This window comes from Parasteatoda tepidariorum, chromosome 7, assembly GCF_982258835.1.
Source record: "Parasteatoda tepidariorum strain Cologne lab strain chromosome 7, Ptep-v5.0, whole genome shotgun sequence".
Taxonomy (NCBI): domain Eukaryota; kingdom Metazoa; phylum Arthropoda; class Arachnida; order Araneae; family Theridiidae; genus Parasteatoda; species Parasteatoda tepidariorum.
Window position 1 is genome coordinate 71812950 of NC_141761.1, and position 17838 is coordinate 71830787.

Sequence of the window (17838 nt, forward strand, 5' to 3'; positions counted from 1 at the left end):
TTCATTTTCAAAAATAAAATGAAAACTTAAATGAAAATATTCTGCTGATGCTGTCTATAATCTGCAGCGCCTGCTCTCAGCGTAGCAGGGTTTCTGCTTAGGGGTATATGCAGAATTATTCATAAAGTATATTAATGCACAGTCATATGAATTATACAATATTTAATTAAATAATAATTTATATATATAATAATAATCTTTATTTTTTAAGGTATTTGTAACTTTGGATCATAATATTATAAAAGCAGCTTTCAATCAACAAAGCGCATAAAACTTAATTTGTTACAATATACTTTTTTAATTAAATTTTAAATGTAATAAGTCATTACTTATTAATTGTAATAAATTATTTTTAATAAATGATATTGTAATAAATTATTTTTAATAAACGAGTTCTAAGATCTTGTACTATTTTTTAAACTCATATAATTATTTGCAGATATATAATTTAAACAGAGAATGAGAAAACTTGTGATATCTCTAATTAGTGAACACGAACTCATCTTTAATCTAGAAAAAGCCTGGATTTGAAAATACACCGGGTGGTTAGAAAATCTTGCCTTAGCATCAAAGTCTACTTTTTTCCATTGACTTTGTGTAAAATGGTTAATATTTACAATTCAATCGTAAATTAAAATCGTAATTAATCGTAATTAATTATCTATATGATAATAATTAAAGCAATGTACATTTTGCTATGAGACCGAAAGTTTTCTTGATACATACTTTTTATTTTATTTTAGTGAGCAATTAAAGTTAATTATGTATTTACCTAAGCGTATATATATTTTTTAAACCATCGTAGTATATATATACATTTTAAACCGTTTAAACAGCTCACCCAATTTTGAGTCTCTGACTATTAGTGTTTAACTCCTTATCCCAGTAATTTTGAACCCAATCTAGAAAACAAGGGAACTCCTGAAACATGTATTGGAAGAAATTTGCCTTCGTGGAGGATTTCTTTTCATAGAACTAACCTTCATTTGCGTTACAGGGACAGGGAAACCACGAAAACCACCCACGGTTAGCCTGACTGTGAGGAGACTCTAACCAATGATCCAGCTATCACTGAGAATATTTCACGTTACCACTGTGGTCAGTGTGAGCCGGGTGCGGAATTCGTATTGACAAGCCATCGTTAGGATTCGAACCACCGGGTCACTTTATTTGAAAGCGAACTCTCTTTTCCTTGAGCCACCGCGGCTCCGCTTACATATAGTGGAATTTATCATTATTAGTACTTTCAAATATTAGCATGCCATGGTATTTAGTGAAGTAAAACATAGGTGTACTTACCTTTGTCGAGGCTGTGGTATCCCAGTAAGTGTTATCATATTGCCAGCCATGATTGCAAGGCCTAGTCGTAGTATTTTCTGGAATAATATAACTTCCATTACTCAAAAAGTCCGTGAAGTTGATATTGTACATATGGCATTTATCTCCGGGAGGACTAATGAGAGATCTTTGATCAGAAATGCTTAAATTAGATGAGACAAGTTCTGGCACATTACACCAATGATCAGGTACGGAGACCATGAAAAGAATATTCATAGTAAACCATGGTAAAAGAGATGCAGCGGGTATTAAGAAGTATTTTATGAGGCCTTGTTGATATTTTCCGTAGTCACCCACGTCAAGTAAAATGTCCTCAAAATCCATCTTGGATTGTCTCTGATGACTGTTTGGAAATATTAAAAGTCACTTATTCGGTGTAGTTGTCACATCTGTATGATCAATTCTAACTGTTAATCGGTAGCATCTTGTCACTTCTGGAAGAAAAAAAATTGTAAGTATCAATTTAACAAGCTCCAGTTTGCTTTATTTTGATTATTAAAAGTTATAGTCGAGTCTTCTGCGACTGATTCAAGTTCTTCCCAACAAAAGCAATCTCAAAAGTTCTGTTAGGATTTTATCAATGGTGGATAAATTGCTTAGCAGCAGAAGGACTGAAGGTCCACGGTGGTGTGACCTTCTAAACTGTGGTATCGGTATCGGAATATCAGAAGTGGTTTTAAAAAAATCGAGCTCTATTGTGAGAAGATACATAGATATTACAAAATTTCATGTGGAAGCGCAAAAAAAACTGGGTATTATCTCAGCCAATCATCGTTCTAGTTTATTTTTTTCTTGTCTCTCTATCAAAATAAAGAAAATTGTGTTGAAAGAAAAGAGTGGGAGAAGAGTACATTTTAACACTCAACATGAAATCTGAGGACGAAAAAAAATGGTGAATATGGTATTGATAATAAGGATAATGGAAAGTAAATTATTCACACGGAATCAAGGCAAAAAGGGAAAAATATTTCCTCTTATTTATTCAGTGGTTAGGTATCATCACGCGTATTGCAAAGTGAAAAAATATTTTATTTTCATTCCTTTTGTCTTGTATGGATTCTTTTTTGTTCAAAAATGATATTATGATATGCATACAAAAGGAATGCATAATTGGCGTGAAAAATAAAATTTAGTCATAAATTGTCTTGTTTGTTTGATCTCATATGGCCATCAAAAATCATAAAGGAAGGAATTTGTTTTCAAACTTTTTCTTCTCTCTGTGTTATTTATTCATGTGTAACTATAAAGGAAAATTCTTTTACTATTTTATAGTAGTAGTTATTAGGGTAAAAATAGAACCCAATAACATCATTTTAGTTCAAAATATTCCACAATAGAATTAAAAAAATTTAGAAATGCACCCTGAATCAGAGCTATGGTGTCAAAACTTGAAATCCTAACTCCGACTCCAGAATTTTCTGTGAATCCGATTCTGACTTACACTCCAGTTAAAGGTTTCTTTTTCATGTTATTAAAATATTAATATTTTTACTAAGTAATAAATATTAATTTCATATTATAAATTTCTATTTTTTTCTAAATTAGAATTATTTTAATTTTATCCAAAATTATAAACATTATTTTAACAAAATTTATTTTTATGATGTGGTGATTAATTTTACAAATAAATTGACCTAATAACAAAATATTTGAACATTGTGATAAGTAAAAAATGTCATAATATTCATATAAGCAAAATTTTTGTTTACATAATCCTAAATATTTTGTCTGAACTATTGGATCCAACTTTGTAACCAATTTATAATATGCACTATAACATTCTACAACATTTTTATTAATATTCTACAATATTCTTTTGTAATTTTCTGTAATATTTTTGATAAAATTCTATAATCTATATATATCTAGATATATTTTTCTTATGTGGCACTATAAACTCCGATATTTCTCTATTTATTGTCAACACTGTAGTTATTGTTCATTTTGTTAGATTCTCTTAAATATTATTTAAGTAGTGTTAAAAAAAATTAGTAATATTAAGTACTTATGAAGATTCATTTTGTTAGTCTTAAGTAATAATTTAAGTATTGTTGAATAGTTAGTTACATGTTAATTATTTATTTAGATTAATTTTAAATTTATATAAAAATAAAAACTTAGCTGTAAAGTAATTATTTAGATTTATTTGTGATTCTTTCTAAAATGGCTGTTTTCTTAATTTTTTAAACATTAACGATGCTATGGTAAGGCACTATGTCATATAAATTATTTTTGGCTAAGCCTGCCATTTTCTAGAAATAACTTTCATACGATACTCATGTTACGGATCAAGTTAGAAGTGCGTGAGAAACCGAACGCGAAAAAAATTGGTTAATATATATTGTTCAAAACTAATTAAGATGTAAAGATCGGAGGAAGGATTAAAGAAATGCAGTATTTCAATACGGTTGTGCAGTGGCTTGGCTACATTGGCTTGGTTACTATTAAAGTTTATATGTTGGACAGGATAATTTTGAAAGGTGAACAAGCTAGTAGCCAAAGGGGGCTAGTATTCTATAATATTCTATAAAAAATGTCTTTTCCTCATGTTCTTATCTACCATTCCAATGTATTTTTCATAAAATTTTAAAAGATATCTTTGACAAATACTAAGTTTAAAACAATTTTTCATATTAATACAGATTTTAAATGTTACTTTTGGTTTGTATCTCTGTCAACAACAACAACAGAAAATTACTGACTTAAGAAAAATGATAATTGATGGCGTTTCAATAAGAAACATAAAATAAATAAGTTTTGAGTTATGAAAAATATTGAAAAAGAAAGAAATCATCACCTTTTTTAATTGTATTTTATTTCTTTTAATTTATTTTTTTCAAATAATTTGAAGCGATATTGCGAAAGCTATCAATTTTCTCTAATTTTAATAGATAGTAAATCATTTGGATTTATTGTTTATTATAATCTTGATCCTCAAAATATGAGTTCCGAATAAATTAATATTCACTTTTATAAACATAGTTTAAAAAGTTCTAAGCAATTAAGTTCGTTCTTGTGAACTCCAATAGAAGTATATCTCAAACGTTTTTCAGATACTTTATTTAATTTAATATTTTTGTAGTGTACAAAATTTAGAATGAAACACCATTTCAGTTCTTTCTTAAGCACAAAAAATAACATTAATGAAGTTTTCTGATTTGTATATCCTCAACCCATTTATTTTACCCCATATTACTAACCCATTTATATCCCATTAATAACTTTTTATCTAATAAACAAATTTATACGTACTAAATTTAAAATCATAAATGTTATGTACGCTCTAAAAATCCTAATTAGTTATAATTTAAGAAATGAAATTATTCGAAAAAAGGTTCTTTTTCTGAATAACATATTTCTTTATCGACAGAAGTGAATTTTTAATCCTGAGGGTTGTATCTATATATATGTTATAAAGTTTAAAAATATTAAAAAAAATAATTGGCTAGCAAAAGCATGAATAAAAATAAAAATATTAAAAAATAACTGGCTAGCAAAAGCATAAATGAAATGAATAAAACGCATAAGGAGATAAACAATAAAATAAAAGCAGACGATAAAGTTAGAAGACCTTTTTAGAACAACTGAGAGTTGTTGTGGAATTTGAGTTTTCATATATCCTGTTACGGGCACTTTATTTAGTTTGCTTTATAATATTTTATCTATCCTGTTGCTGGTGAGTTTTCATATATCCCGTTAGGGGCACTTTTTCTAGTTTGTTTTATAATATTTTATCTACCCCGTTGCTGGTGAGTTTTCATATATCCCGTTACGGGCACTTTTTCTAGTTTGTTTTATAATATTTTATCTATTCCGTTACGAGTGAGTTTTCATATATCCCGTTACGGGCACTTTTTCAAGTTTGTTTTATAATATTTTATCTATCCCGTTACGGTTACTGTATTTGTTGTGGTGTGAAATAAATGTCCTTTAATAAAATAAAAGAACTGTTTCTTAATATAGATTGATATGTTACAGTGTTGTTTATATATATATAACATTTTATCTTTTATAACTGGAATTGAAGGTTTACGCTTACATTTTAGTTCTAATAATTTTTACCGTTTGTTCTTCTCTACGTTTACATTTTGTCTTGCGTATTTATCCCTAGAACTGAAAGCGTATCTATCGTGTTCCTGGAACTACTAAATAACAACATCTATTGAAGAAAAATATAAAATTTTAACGTAACTTTTCTCCACTTAGACATGCATTTTCAGCGTACCATAAATATAATTTTCAGCCAAGTGTTTCTTAGATAAATTTTCTTAATTCATTAATGAGTTTAATTTAATTACTACATAGTAAATATGTCGAATTGTGTAAATTGCTTAACGGCTCTGAAATATTAAGTTTTATTCTGCTTTAAATCCCCGACGATAATTTTAGAAAGAAATCCTAACCACTAAAACACGGATCGGAAAAAGAGCAATCTACACCCAACTTATAGTACAAAGATCGAACTCCGGTCGAACCGTTATAAACGAAAGCTCTACCCATCACATTAAATAAGAATCTAGTTTTTGCTGAAATAAATATTAACGCATTGAAATAAGAAAGTCCCTTGGAAGAAAAACGTAAGGGAAAACCGGTATTTTTCGTAACTTCGTTAGCTAGAAACATTCTCCAATTAAATTTTGAACAAGAACTTGACATTCTTATTTTTTCTCTTTATCTTTTACATATTCAGTGTCGTATCATCTTTTTAAAAAATGAACTGAAACTGTTTCCCATTCTAAAAATGTGCCTCCAATCAAGCTTAAAAGTAGAAAGAATTTCCGGTATTGCGCTTTTACACTATATCTTGCAGTCCAGTCATATTCCGCTTATACCGCTGTAAAGAGGTTAAAGAATTTTTTTTACTGTATGAATAAAAATGCAATTTCGATGTAAATTATCGATCAGCTCGGCATCGAGTCACTGCAGCTCAAGGGATAGAACGCTCGCCTCCCAATTAGGTGTCCGAGGTTTGAATCCCTAGGGTGGCTGGTTGATTGAATTCTGAACCCGGCTTGCACCGACCACAGTGCTGACGTAAAATATCTTCAGTGGTCGATGTATCATGGGTTAGAGTTTCCTTGCCGTCAGGTTAACCATCGAAGGTTTTCGTGATTTTCCTCTCCATGTAACGCAAATGCGATTTAGTTCCATCAAAAAGTCCTCCACGAACACAAATTTCTCCTAATACTTGATCAAAGAGTTTCCTTGGCTTCTGGATTAGGTGTAAAATTACAAAGCTGCGGAATTGAACATTAGCAGTCATAAACCCAAGGAATTGGGTCGACTGTTCAACGACGGTTATAAAATAAAATAAAATGGTAGACGAATCATTTGCCATCGGGTTAACTGTGAGAAATTTTTGTAGTTTCTCTATCCGTGAAACGCAAATAAATGCAGGTTAGTTTCAACGAAAAGTTCTTCACGAAGGCTAGTTTGTCCCAATGCTTCATCCATGAGTTAATGACAAGGCTATGGAATTGAATATTGATAGTCGTAAACTCAGAATTGGGTAAACTGGTCATTATTAAAATAAAATAAAAATATGAATCGGCATTTAAATTTTGTATATTGTTCAAAAATTGCTTTTTTTAAGAAACACGTGTGAGATATTTAATATTTATATTTTAAAACTAAAACATTCAAATTTTAAAGTATACTTTTAAAGTTAGTTGCATAAAAATTGGCAAAATTTAAAAGCTTATAACTATCCTTATTATTTTTTTAATACGTAAGCAAATAGGCAGTATACAAATGTAAAATACAAAGATAGAAATAAAATGCAACAAATTATCTCGAATAAATAGATAATAAGAATAACCCGTTGCAAGGATATCTTAGATCGAGTATTGATTTTAATGAAGTGGTTCTCGGAAGGAAGAAATAAATGTTGTAAACAGAAATCTGTGTGTGCGATTTAGAAAGAGATAAAAACCACAAAATAAATTTTAGAGAAAACACACATATTTTATAACGCAAGAACATGATTTTTATTTATTTGATTATTATTGTTATATGTTTTATTTGAATTGTTGCTAATAATTGTACAACTGTGTCATATATTTGTATTAGTTAATATTTTATCCGTAGGAAAGATAAGTCAAAACGAAAAATTTCATTGATTCACGCAGTTTTCAGCTCATTTCATAACGTTTCATCTCATTTATTTCATAACATTTTTCTAAACATAAAAATGAGTTTATTGCTACATGTTATGAGTGATTGGTGTCCTATAAATATAAACTTAACAAATAAACAATGTCATATTTATAGATTTATTTAATATACAATGTAGAAAGTATCAAAATAATGAAAAGAATGAAAATTAATGATTAGGATAATGATTATACAGGGTGAATCCTAATGAATTTGATGAAACTAACCCACCTTTGCGTTTCATGGAGAGGAAAACCACGAAAACAATCAGTTACTTAACTGCAAGGGGATTTTAATACACGATCCATCTACTACAGTGGATGTTTTACGTCAGCACTGTGGTCGGTGCAACCCGGGAAAATAGCTTGTATTAACCTACTATAGCTGGAATTCGAGCCTGGGAGCACCCCATTGGGAGGCAAGCTCTCTATAACAGAAGCCACCATAACTTGTTTCAGGCTAATTGAAAAGGCTAATTTACTTTTGTTGAATCCACCCGAAAAGCCTCTTTTAACTCATACACTATATTGCAATGGTAGCAAAAAGTTCAGCTTGAAACCCTAGCATCATAATAAGCACTTATATTAGACTAAAATCTCAGTATTATTGTGATATACTCTTTTTTTCATGATGCATAAGTATACGAAATATATAGGATGTTAACTATTGAATTATGTGATATAAAAACTAAGTTTTTTAAAAACTACTAAGTTCAAAAACTTCATGCAAGCAACAATTATTCAGACTTAGTTTACGGCATCGACGCATCGATGCAATGCACGCTTTAAACATGGTGCATTTCGACAATGAACCAGAATGCGAGTCCGCATGCTCAAACATTATCCCAGCGTGTCCTGCCTTTAATAACCAAGTTAATAACTGAATCTCGTCAACTGTTCCAAAACTAACTATGATTTTTTTAACAATAAAAACTATGAATCACTCTTTTTAGTCTCGTCAGTTTCCTGTTACAATAGTTTTCGTTAAATCAAAGAATAAAAGAAGCATTTTGCATAAAAAGGATATTTAAATTGTGTCACTAAAGAAATTACTAAATTCTATGCTCTTACAAAATTGTCAGCGTTTAATCACTGCAAAATTTTAACAAAGCTCTTCTTTATGAATAGCTTCAAATGCAAGGTCAAACCAAGTTAAAACAATTCATTCAATAGAAAACGCACGCTTACATGCTGTTTTAAATTAGTTGGGTACCTAATTTTCTTATTGCAGAATTGAAAAACATATATTATATTCCACTTACAACATTATCCTTTAAACCATATGTTTGTTTGTTTTTCAAATAAAACAGCAAACCATCACGGCTATATTACCAAACTATAATTGCATAAGTAAATAATAACGTGATAAAATAAAACTAATAATTTTAAAAACTACGTTTTTCAAGTAGACTTAAATGGAGAAAAAAAATTTATTTTGTTTGACCTAATTTTAAAAAATTATGAGACGCATTACTTTCAAAAGACGTGAGGAAAGTTACATTGGCAATCGAAGACTACCACGAAAATGATGCGACTTGCATTTTCCTTTATAAAACTATTTCTTACTTGAAAAACATAATTTTTAAAATGTTTGTTTTACTTTATCATTTCCTTTCGTTTTGCGTCTGCTACTTTGTTTAAGTCGTAATGTGGACAAAATTTCTAAAGGCTATAATTATTGCTTAAGAATTTAGGAAACAATGGAAACTTGTGTTAGTCAGAGGCACAAAGCTGAAATATAAGCACTGTAGCTAATCGGAAAGTGGTAGAGATTTCGATTAACGATAAAATCTATTTGAGCAATAGAAAGCGAAATAATTTCTGCTTGCGACAGTCAGGTGACAATGGAAACTTGTATTGTCATACAGCAAAGAGTTCCTGTTTCTTTTAAAACACTCTAGCTAATCAGAAAATGGTTGAGATTTGGATCATTCGATCTTCTAGCTTCTGCTTATATCAATTAGGAAACGATCGAGATTTGCATTTTCCCTTAGAAAACAACTTCAGAAGAAATTTAAATCATTATATCAACATTCTTAATTTATGTTTCAACAAAATTATGTTAGTATACGCTTCAAATACATTAACTATACTTTTTTTTATTGAGAAAATACAATATTTTTTTAATTGTAAATAAATTATCAATTATTAAAAGAACACAGAAAAAAATGCATTGACAAAACTACCCGAATAAATAAGGTAAATTTTACAGTGTTTCAGGCACTATAGGAACACCAAAAAGATATATAATTTTTACTGAAGAGCTTTGGTGAAATTAACAATAAAATTCAGATTCATAATATACGATGAAATTCGGTAATTTTATCAAGATACACTAGAGCATGTTATAAAAACATTTATTAAGTTTAACTTCAGTTTTGTATTTTTAACTAATTGTGTGGTAGTAAGGAATATATAATGTGCGGTAATAAGGAAAGGAAATTAGAATTTCTGGTTAACCATTACCATATGAACGAAAAAATCACCAAATGAATGGTTTAAATACCCGATATTTCACTTTTATTAACCAGAATTATGGTTTCTTTTACCTGAAATGTCATTACCACCCAGTGCGGTAATTTTACCAGAATTTTTTTCTCCGTGTAGAGTCACCGTGTAAGAATAAAAACTTTAAATACCGTTACTTACCTTTAGTTTAGAAACCCACATAGTGTTTTATAACATAGTTTAATGTTATTGAAGTTCCAACAGGGATTTTCAAAATAGAGAGAAATACTTCACAATTTATTCTTTTTTAAGCATGAATTCAACAAGTATTGCATATATTTTCCGTTTTCTTATCTTGAATAGAAAACACTATTTCTTAAATTGCTAGCTAAATAAAATGAAAACTAGTTCAGGTCATTATTTACGACAAAAGACTAATTTTATGCTTATCTTCAATTTATATGAATGCAATCTGACCCAAATATTTCTGTAAACGAAAGGGTTGATACTGCAGTTTTTTAATAGTACCTACACTTTCATGCTTGACTTATTTCAATTTTCTTAGAAATTATTTTTTTGAAAAATAACAAGAGAAAAGTGCCATCACGTAAGAGGTAATCTATCTCTATCTGCTTATCGAAAGTGTTTGTTTTGGTACTAAAAATAGTTAGATGTAATTATCAAATTAAATCGCGTTTTGTATTTTCCGTTACTCTTGTATATTGCAATAAGAAAAACAGTAATTAAAAAAATATCAATTCTGCAGTATGTATATGCATTTTATCGTTTCTAGTCTTAACTTATGGTATTTAAAACTATTTGTCGATTTTTTTTATTGTAATATCCTTGTTTAGATTTCCTTATTTTTTTCACTTTATTGTATGAACTTATATTGTTTTATTTTTTAGTAACTATTACACGGAGAAAACAACTCAGAAAAAATTCTGTAATGTCAGGTAATTACATTTAGGGTAAAAAAAAAACATAATTCTAGTTTGAAAAAAAGTATATGGTGTTTAAACCGTTTATTTGATAAAGTTTCTGTTCATGTGGTAATGGTTTACCGGAAATTTCGGTTTTCAAAATTATTGTTCGTAATACCACACATTTAGTAAAAAATACAATATTGAAAAGTAAACTTAACAGAATAAAGTTTTCTCTAAGGTATCATGATAAAATTACCAAATTTTGTTCTATTTATCAATTTTTATCTCATATTCTAAAACCATATTGTATCGTAAATTTTACCAAATTCCTAACCAAAGTGCTTCAGTAAAAGTAACCAATCTTTCTGATGTTCCCATATGGCAAGAAATAAACTAAATTTCACTATATTCTGGTAATATTGACTATACTTAGGGAAATTTTTTAAGAAAAACATATTTTTATTAACTTAATGACTTTATTAAACATTAGTATTAAAATAAAGAATGATAATGAACAATAAACATATTATGATACACATTTTAATTTAATTAAAAACTGAATTAAAGTATTCTCAACATAAGGATTAGAAATTAACCGAAATAAGATTTGCATTTATGATATAGTTTTTGCCCAATAACTTACGTACCAATAAACTTAGCTTTTTCCATATAACATAACTAAAAATCTGAAAAGAATCACAGTAAATAAAAAGCGTAAATGTCATACTCCAGATTTCAATAATAAATATTATAGCGTTTACAAAGATAATGAATTGGTTCTTGCAAGAAGAATTTTAAAAGTAAAACTGAAACCTAAAATATTCAATTTCATTTTTTGCTGTTTAATCATATACATTAGGTAAATTACCAACTTTCAAACATGTAGCATTAATTTCATGAAACAAAAAATTAAATCAACTTACTCAAAAATGAATGGATTTCCTTGAATATAACTTTTCTTCTGTTAATTTTAAAGCATTAATAGTTAGACACAAAGTAGTTGCTAATGAACTGAGCTAATGAACTAAATGAACTGAGTATTAAACAGCGATAATAAATATTAAATGAAGTATAAAGAAAAGGTCTATTTTAATTAAGTAAAAAATTCTTAAATTAACTTACTCAGAAATACGTCGATTTTCTTAATATAATTTAACTTCGAAGAATTTTGAAACATTAATAGTTAAATACAAAGCAGTTGCACTAAATGAACTACGCATTAAACAAATATAATAAATAAAACTCTAAGAAAAACATACATTTAATTAAATAAAAAAATCTTAAATTTACTTACTCAAAAATGAATCGATTTCCTGAATGTTAATTTAACTTTTATTGATTTTAAAACTTTAAGAGTTAAATACGAAGTTATGCTAAATGAAATGAGCATTAAACAAAATTTTATTTTTAAATTCTTTCATAATTTAAATAATTTTAATTTAAATTTGTATTAAATCTGTTATTTTAACTTTAATTATAACAATACTTTCTTTAATCAATATAATATAAAACAAATCTCACTCATTTATCTAAGTTAGGAACAAAATATTTGTTTTTCGGATAAGAAATCTAAAAACAGCATACATACACTGAAATCTTTAAGCAACGACAGTGAGAGACGAATTTAATTTGAAGCTTTTAAATTTTAGCAAATACCTGCAAGTATTTGTGTTTAATAAATGTGTTAAAGAGTACAACTCAATGTCAAAATTGGTCTAAATAAAATATCGGCTCACTAACAAGAATGTGGCGTGACTCAGTTAGTATTACTTCCTATGTTAATTCAGTCATTATATCTATCGCAGAGGATTTTGTTTTTTGTGTTTTAGTTAAAAACAAAGACATTTAAACTGATTTAAACAAACTGTTCGAAAATATAGACTCAAGGAAAACGTCACTTCGCTGTTTTTAAAAAGTCTGTATCTCGATGTATCATGTTTGATGTATCAAGGAGAAAAACGGGAAACTTAAAACTTGAATGATTTCAATGAAATAAAGAACGACAGTTGTTTTCGTAATCCATCCAGAAAAACTGAATTTTGTTGTTCTTAAACCATCAACTGGAGTTATTGAAATTTAATAATAAAACCTGTTGCGTAACTGAACTATTTGATTCCTGTATTTTAAAATAACTAAGAAAAACTTTAATATTTAGAATTGTAACACTTTTTTTTACTTATGTCATAATTTTCAAATTTTTATTTTATTTAAGGGGAGTCGGTAGGGCATATACCAATAATGCTAAAACTGATCTTTTTCGGTTTACCTTTTCTCAGCATCTAAACAAGATATTGCTTCAGTTTGCTTGTTTTTTCACAGAATATTTATATATACATGTTTACACTGTGATAACTGTTAATACAGATTTTTGCCAAGAAATACAAACAACTGATACATGCAGCATACAACTTACATAATCTGTAATATCCCCCAAAAAAATTTCAAAACGATATCATAAGAAGGCCATCGAAGAAGGCCAGTTTTAGCATTATTGATATATGCCCTACCGATTCCTCTAAAGTAAACTGAGAAAAATATTAGCACAATGTTTTAAATATTGCACAACATACAATTTACCAAAATGGATTTTCAATATATCTATAAAAATCAAATGGAAACGTTAAGTAAATAATCCCATGAAACCGAAGCGATTGGATATTACTTGATGAAAAAGAAACTTCAAAGACTTTATAAACATGCAGATGGAAATAAAAGTCTACATGTTTCAACTGCTCAATAATTGGCTCCCATTCTCCAGACGTGCCTGGAGTGAACGAGAAGACTTTCAAATTTCTTTTGTTTCTTCTCAATTATTTCATTCTCATTTTTGTTTCTTTCCTTTTTTTAATCAAGCAAATATAAATGCATTTACTTCAAAAATATACAGATTGGAAATCACTGTAGCTCATTTTTTAAGCGCTCAAAAATAAGAGCCGATTTTCAGGACTTGCCAGACGCGAGTGAGAAGAAACAAAAGTGATTTCAAAGATCTTACTTTTATTTACTGTTTGAAAGATCAATTTGCTTTTGTTTCTTATGACTCACGTCTGACAAGTCTTGAAAATGGGTGTCTATTTTTACGGTGCAAGCCGGGTGCGGAATTCGTTTCGACCAGCTATCGCTGGGATTCGAACCTGATTCACCTCATTGGAAGGCGAACGCTTTATTCCCTGAGTCAACACGGCTCCAAAGTCAATGTTTATCATCACTCTATTCTATTATCTTATATTTTTAATTCTATTCTTTATAATCTTTAAAGATAAAAAAAAAACATATGTTGTTAAAAACAGCAACTGTTCTTAGCCCTAAGCCAATGATTTTAATTTGTGATTTGTTCAGTTTCAAGTAAAGGTGAAATTAAAGTTTTCTCCAGAACTGAGTCTCAAAACTGAGTCTAACTTTTCCTAACCTAGCTTTCAGACTCAACGTGTTTGGATTGATGTTATTTCGTATCATCTCTGGACCTCCACGCCTATGCAGTCTTTAGTTAGCAACTTCTGATTATATATCTACCTACCTATCCTCTTCAAGCCAGCTGACTTCAAGTCTCTTTTCCAGGTCCCTCGTGTCCTGAGCCAGTCCTCTTGCCTCCTCCCATCCGCTTAGTTTCGCTTTGCACAGATCTTGGTGCATATATCTTTGCCAAGTAAGTCTCGGCCTTCCTTTTTCACGTTTTCAATCCAGTGCACAAGTAAGTGAGATATTAGCCCGTTTCAAATGAAGAGTATCTTCAGTCCATCTCCTTCTTCTCTTCAAAATTTCTTCATAAATGGGTGATAATTTCTTCCATTGTTAATAGATCTTTATTTGAAATAGTGGTAGGCCAGAAAATTTCAAATAATTCTTAAACATTTGTTCAGAAATCTTCTGATTATAAATACCATGCAGATATTTTACCTTGACCCCAATTGGGCTCAAAATTGCCTCAATATAGGTCCTATAGGAATATGCACCAAGCAACCAATGTTGGTGTGTCTAGATTTTTCAATATTGGTGCTAGAATGTCTTTTAATATTGGGCAAAAACGATTCTATATAGGGTCGCTATTGGTTGAAAAGTGACTATTATATATCCGATGAAATGGACAATTCTATACATGGCCAATAATGGCTGAGGCTGGATATAAAATATAAGGTTAATCTAACAATTCTACGAAGGGCCAAATATCGGAAAAATATCGGCCTTTTTTACCCTTATTGAGTCAAGATTAATGAATATTAGACCAATGAGGACCCAAGTTATTTTTCTGCTAAGGTGTCCCTGCATTTTATTTTATTCAAATTACTCTTTACCCGTAAAGTGAAGACTATGGGTTATTTGAAAATCGCACGATATCTGTAAAGTTTTCAAACAAACCTATCAATCAGTGATATTCCATGACCTCGAAACTTAATCAAAGCATTTAGTTCGAAGTTTTTTTTCGACACTTTTGCGCAACTTAAGGATCTTAAATGGATTACACTTTAAGTAGAAATATAGTAAACAGTAGCGTTATGATTTACTTGAGTGAAGTGCTTCCAGAAATGTGATACCATCATTTCATGAATGAATTGCTTTTACGCTGAAATAAACACTTTATTTTATAAGCGAAAATATACTTAATTCTTTCAGAGACTTTAATAAGGCATCAAGATTGAAGTGCGCGTTTCCAGTTTAAAATCAAAGTCCACTCTGCGAGGTTAATTGCATTGAAATCTTTATTATTTATGTATAAAGAGAAAGATGTGGCGTTTATTAAGCGCAATTTGTTATTTAAAAATATCACTGATTCGATATTTTAATTGTTTCATTTATGTATGATTGAACACCTTCATCTATATATAATCAATTTTATATTTTATAGGTTGATTGGTTATTAGTTGGTAAGTAATGCCAAATAGATTTGCCACCTTTAAACAAAAATATGGAGGCCTACTATCGGGAGGTTTGTTAGGAAAAAAAATTTTTATCTTTTAATTTGAGAGCAAAAAAAAACTATATTTTTGTAGCTGGACATGCCTAATGACCCAGCAATTTTTAACTCGTGGTATAATAAAACTATTACTATTATTGATTCCGTTCAATTTAAACTCACCATAAAATTTCAACTCAGTATTTTAAAGTGCTCAGGTTGTATATATAGATCAAATAATTTAAACCACTTTATGAGAAATATCCAATACATAAGTGAGAATTTTATTTTCCACTAAAAATTGTTATGCACACTATCACGAAAGATGAAATATATATAAATATAGCTAAATATTTTTTTACGTAATTATCATGTACCTTTTAATTCTGCAACTTTACTTTTGCTTGAAATTACGAATTTCTAACAAATATTACATTTCATATAAATTTTATTAATAAATACTAATTTCACTTTGTTTTTGAAATGCAAGAAAATATAACTCTCTTTGCCTATTTTCTTTTCTAAATGAAAAAAATGAGAAATGAAAATTTAAAACTCTTACTTTATCTTCAATGGAAGAAAATTTATTTAATATAGTTTAAGAATCATAGCAGCACTATTCATCTGAGTAACTCAATCCTCTCACATAAGGATAAAAAATATTTCGGTGGTTTTTCATTTATACACCTTTACATTCGAATGTAATCTTTTATTCATTTTTCAGCTTAATTCAGCCGATTCATTGTTATTTATTTTCGATTATTGTTAAAAATCAAATTCCTTGACTCGTGTCTGATTAATATGCAAAACAGCAGAGTTGACACTTGAAATCTTTAGTGGTAATACGAACTCTTAAGACGTATATTTGTAATTTTAAAATTGATTAGGGACTATAAAATTTTAATACTATAACTTTTTTTAATCTATTTTCTATCAGTTGTTTTAATCTTTTAGTCAGCAAAAAAATATCATTAATTGTTTATTTTTCTATGCTCTTTTCAATTTTTTTATTAAACTGAATTTTAGTTTCAGATGTTGAATTAATGAAATTTAAGTGTCTTCTTTTGAGCTCGTGATGTCGAGGTTTAATAACGTTAAGAACAGCTATCAGTGGCATCAAGTGTCAGGTTTAATACCCTTCTTGTCAGCATTAGAATAATAAGAGGCAAAAATGCATTTAAAAAAATATGACCACGAAATTTATTTGCGATTTCCTCATCACAGCGCTGTAAAAATTTGTGTTCAAACTGAAGTTTCTGTATAATAAGGAGTCTGTTTCTTTGGAAAAATCCTATGGGCAAACATTTCGTTAATAAGAAGAAGTCAGTTCCTTCTTTTAATCGAGGAGGATACGAATTTCATCAAAAGCTTTAAGCATGATGCAATGCATGTCAAATAGCATAATTGTTTAGGAAATACAGCATAAAATAAAAGGATTAGGAATGAAAGAGAATTTATTAATTGCTAGAAATTGAGCCTGGGAAATCTTTTGTAGAATCAAATGCACAAAAACCTGTACCATCCCGCTATACATCGAAAACGGTTTTAAAAACAGAAAAAAATGTAGGAAAATTCTTTATGGCCCAATAGACAAAAAAATTGCTACATGGTCTTCAACTGACGCTAATCTTCACTTCTTTTGGCGTATAAATAACTGTAAAAGTTAAACGTTACTGATGTAGATATTATATTTCCGAGTAACATTATTTTAACAGTCGGGAAACGGTAAAAATGTATAGAATGTAATGAAAGTCAAAGGAATGAGAAAGCTGTTTCGTTGAATAATTAAAGGATTTCGTTTCGTCAAAAATAAATTTCTTTCATGACAAAATTATTGTAAAAAAAAGAAAGAAAGAAATTTAGCTCAAGGACTGCTGTTAAAAATGAGCTAAATTTTCGATAGTTAATACAGAAAATCATGCGAAATAGCTTCTTGCAATTTATTTGTTAGTAAATGTTCAAATGTTTTAGTCTCTTTTAACTACTGTAATGAGTTAGGTTAATATAATTACATTTTCACATTATGAACACAACAGAAAAAAATAAGCAAAATTATATTTCCATCTTAAAAGAAAAATAAATT

The 17838-nt window shown here is 28.9% G+C and overlaps 1 protein-coding gene across 2 annotated transcripts in view; it reads right to left on the reverse strand.

The window, feature by feature from the left end:
- Positions 1 to 17838, reverse strand: part of LOC107448516 (organic cation transporter protein) — a 44695-nt gene that overhangs the window by 17171 nt on the left and 9686 nt on the right. The window contains exon 2 of one of the 2 annotated variants that reach the window (XM_071183304.2): positions 1300 to 1772. In XM_071183304.2, coding sequence (XP_071039405.2) covers positions 1300 to 1662 — 363 coding nt within the window. In that variant the 5' untranslated portion in view covers positions 1663 to 1772. Of the gene's footprint in view, positions 1 to 1299; positions 2181 to 17838 lie in introns of those variants that run through there. The other variant, XM_087168053.1, reaches the window with a different exon arrangement.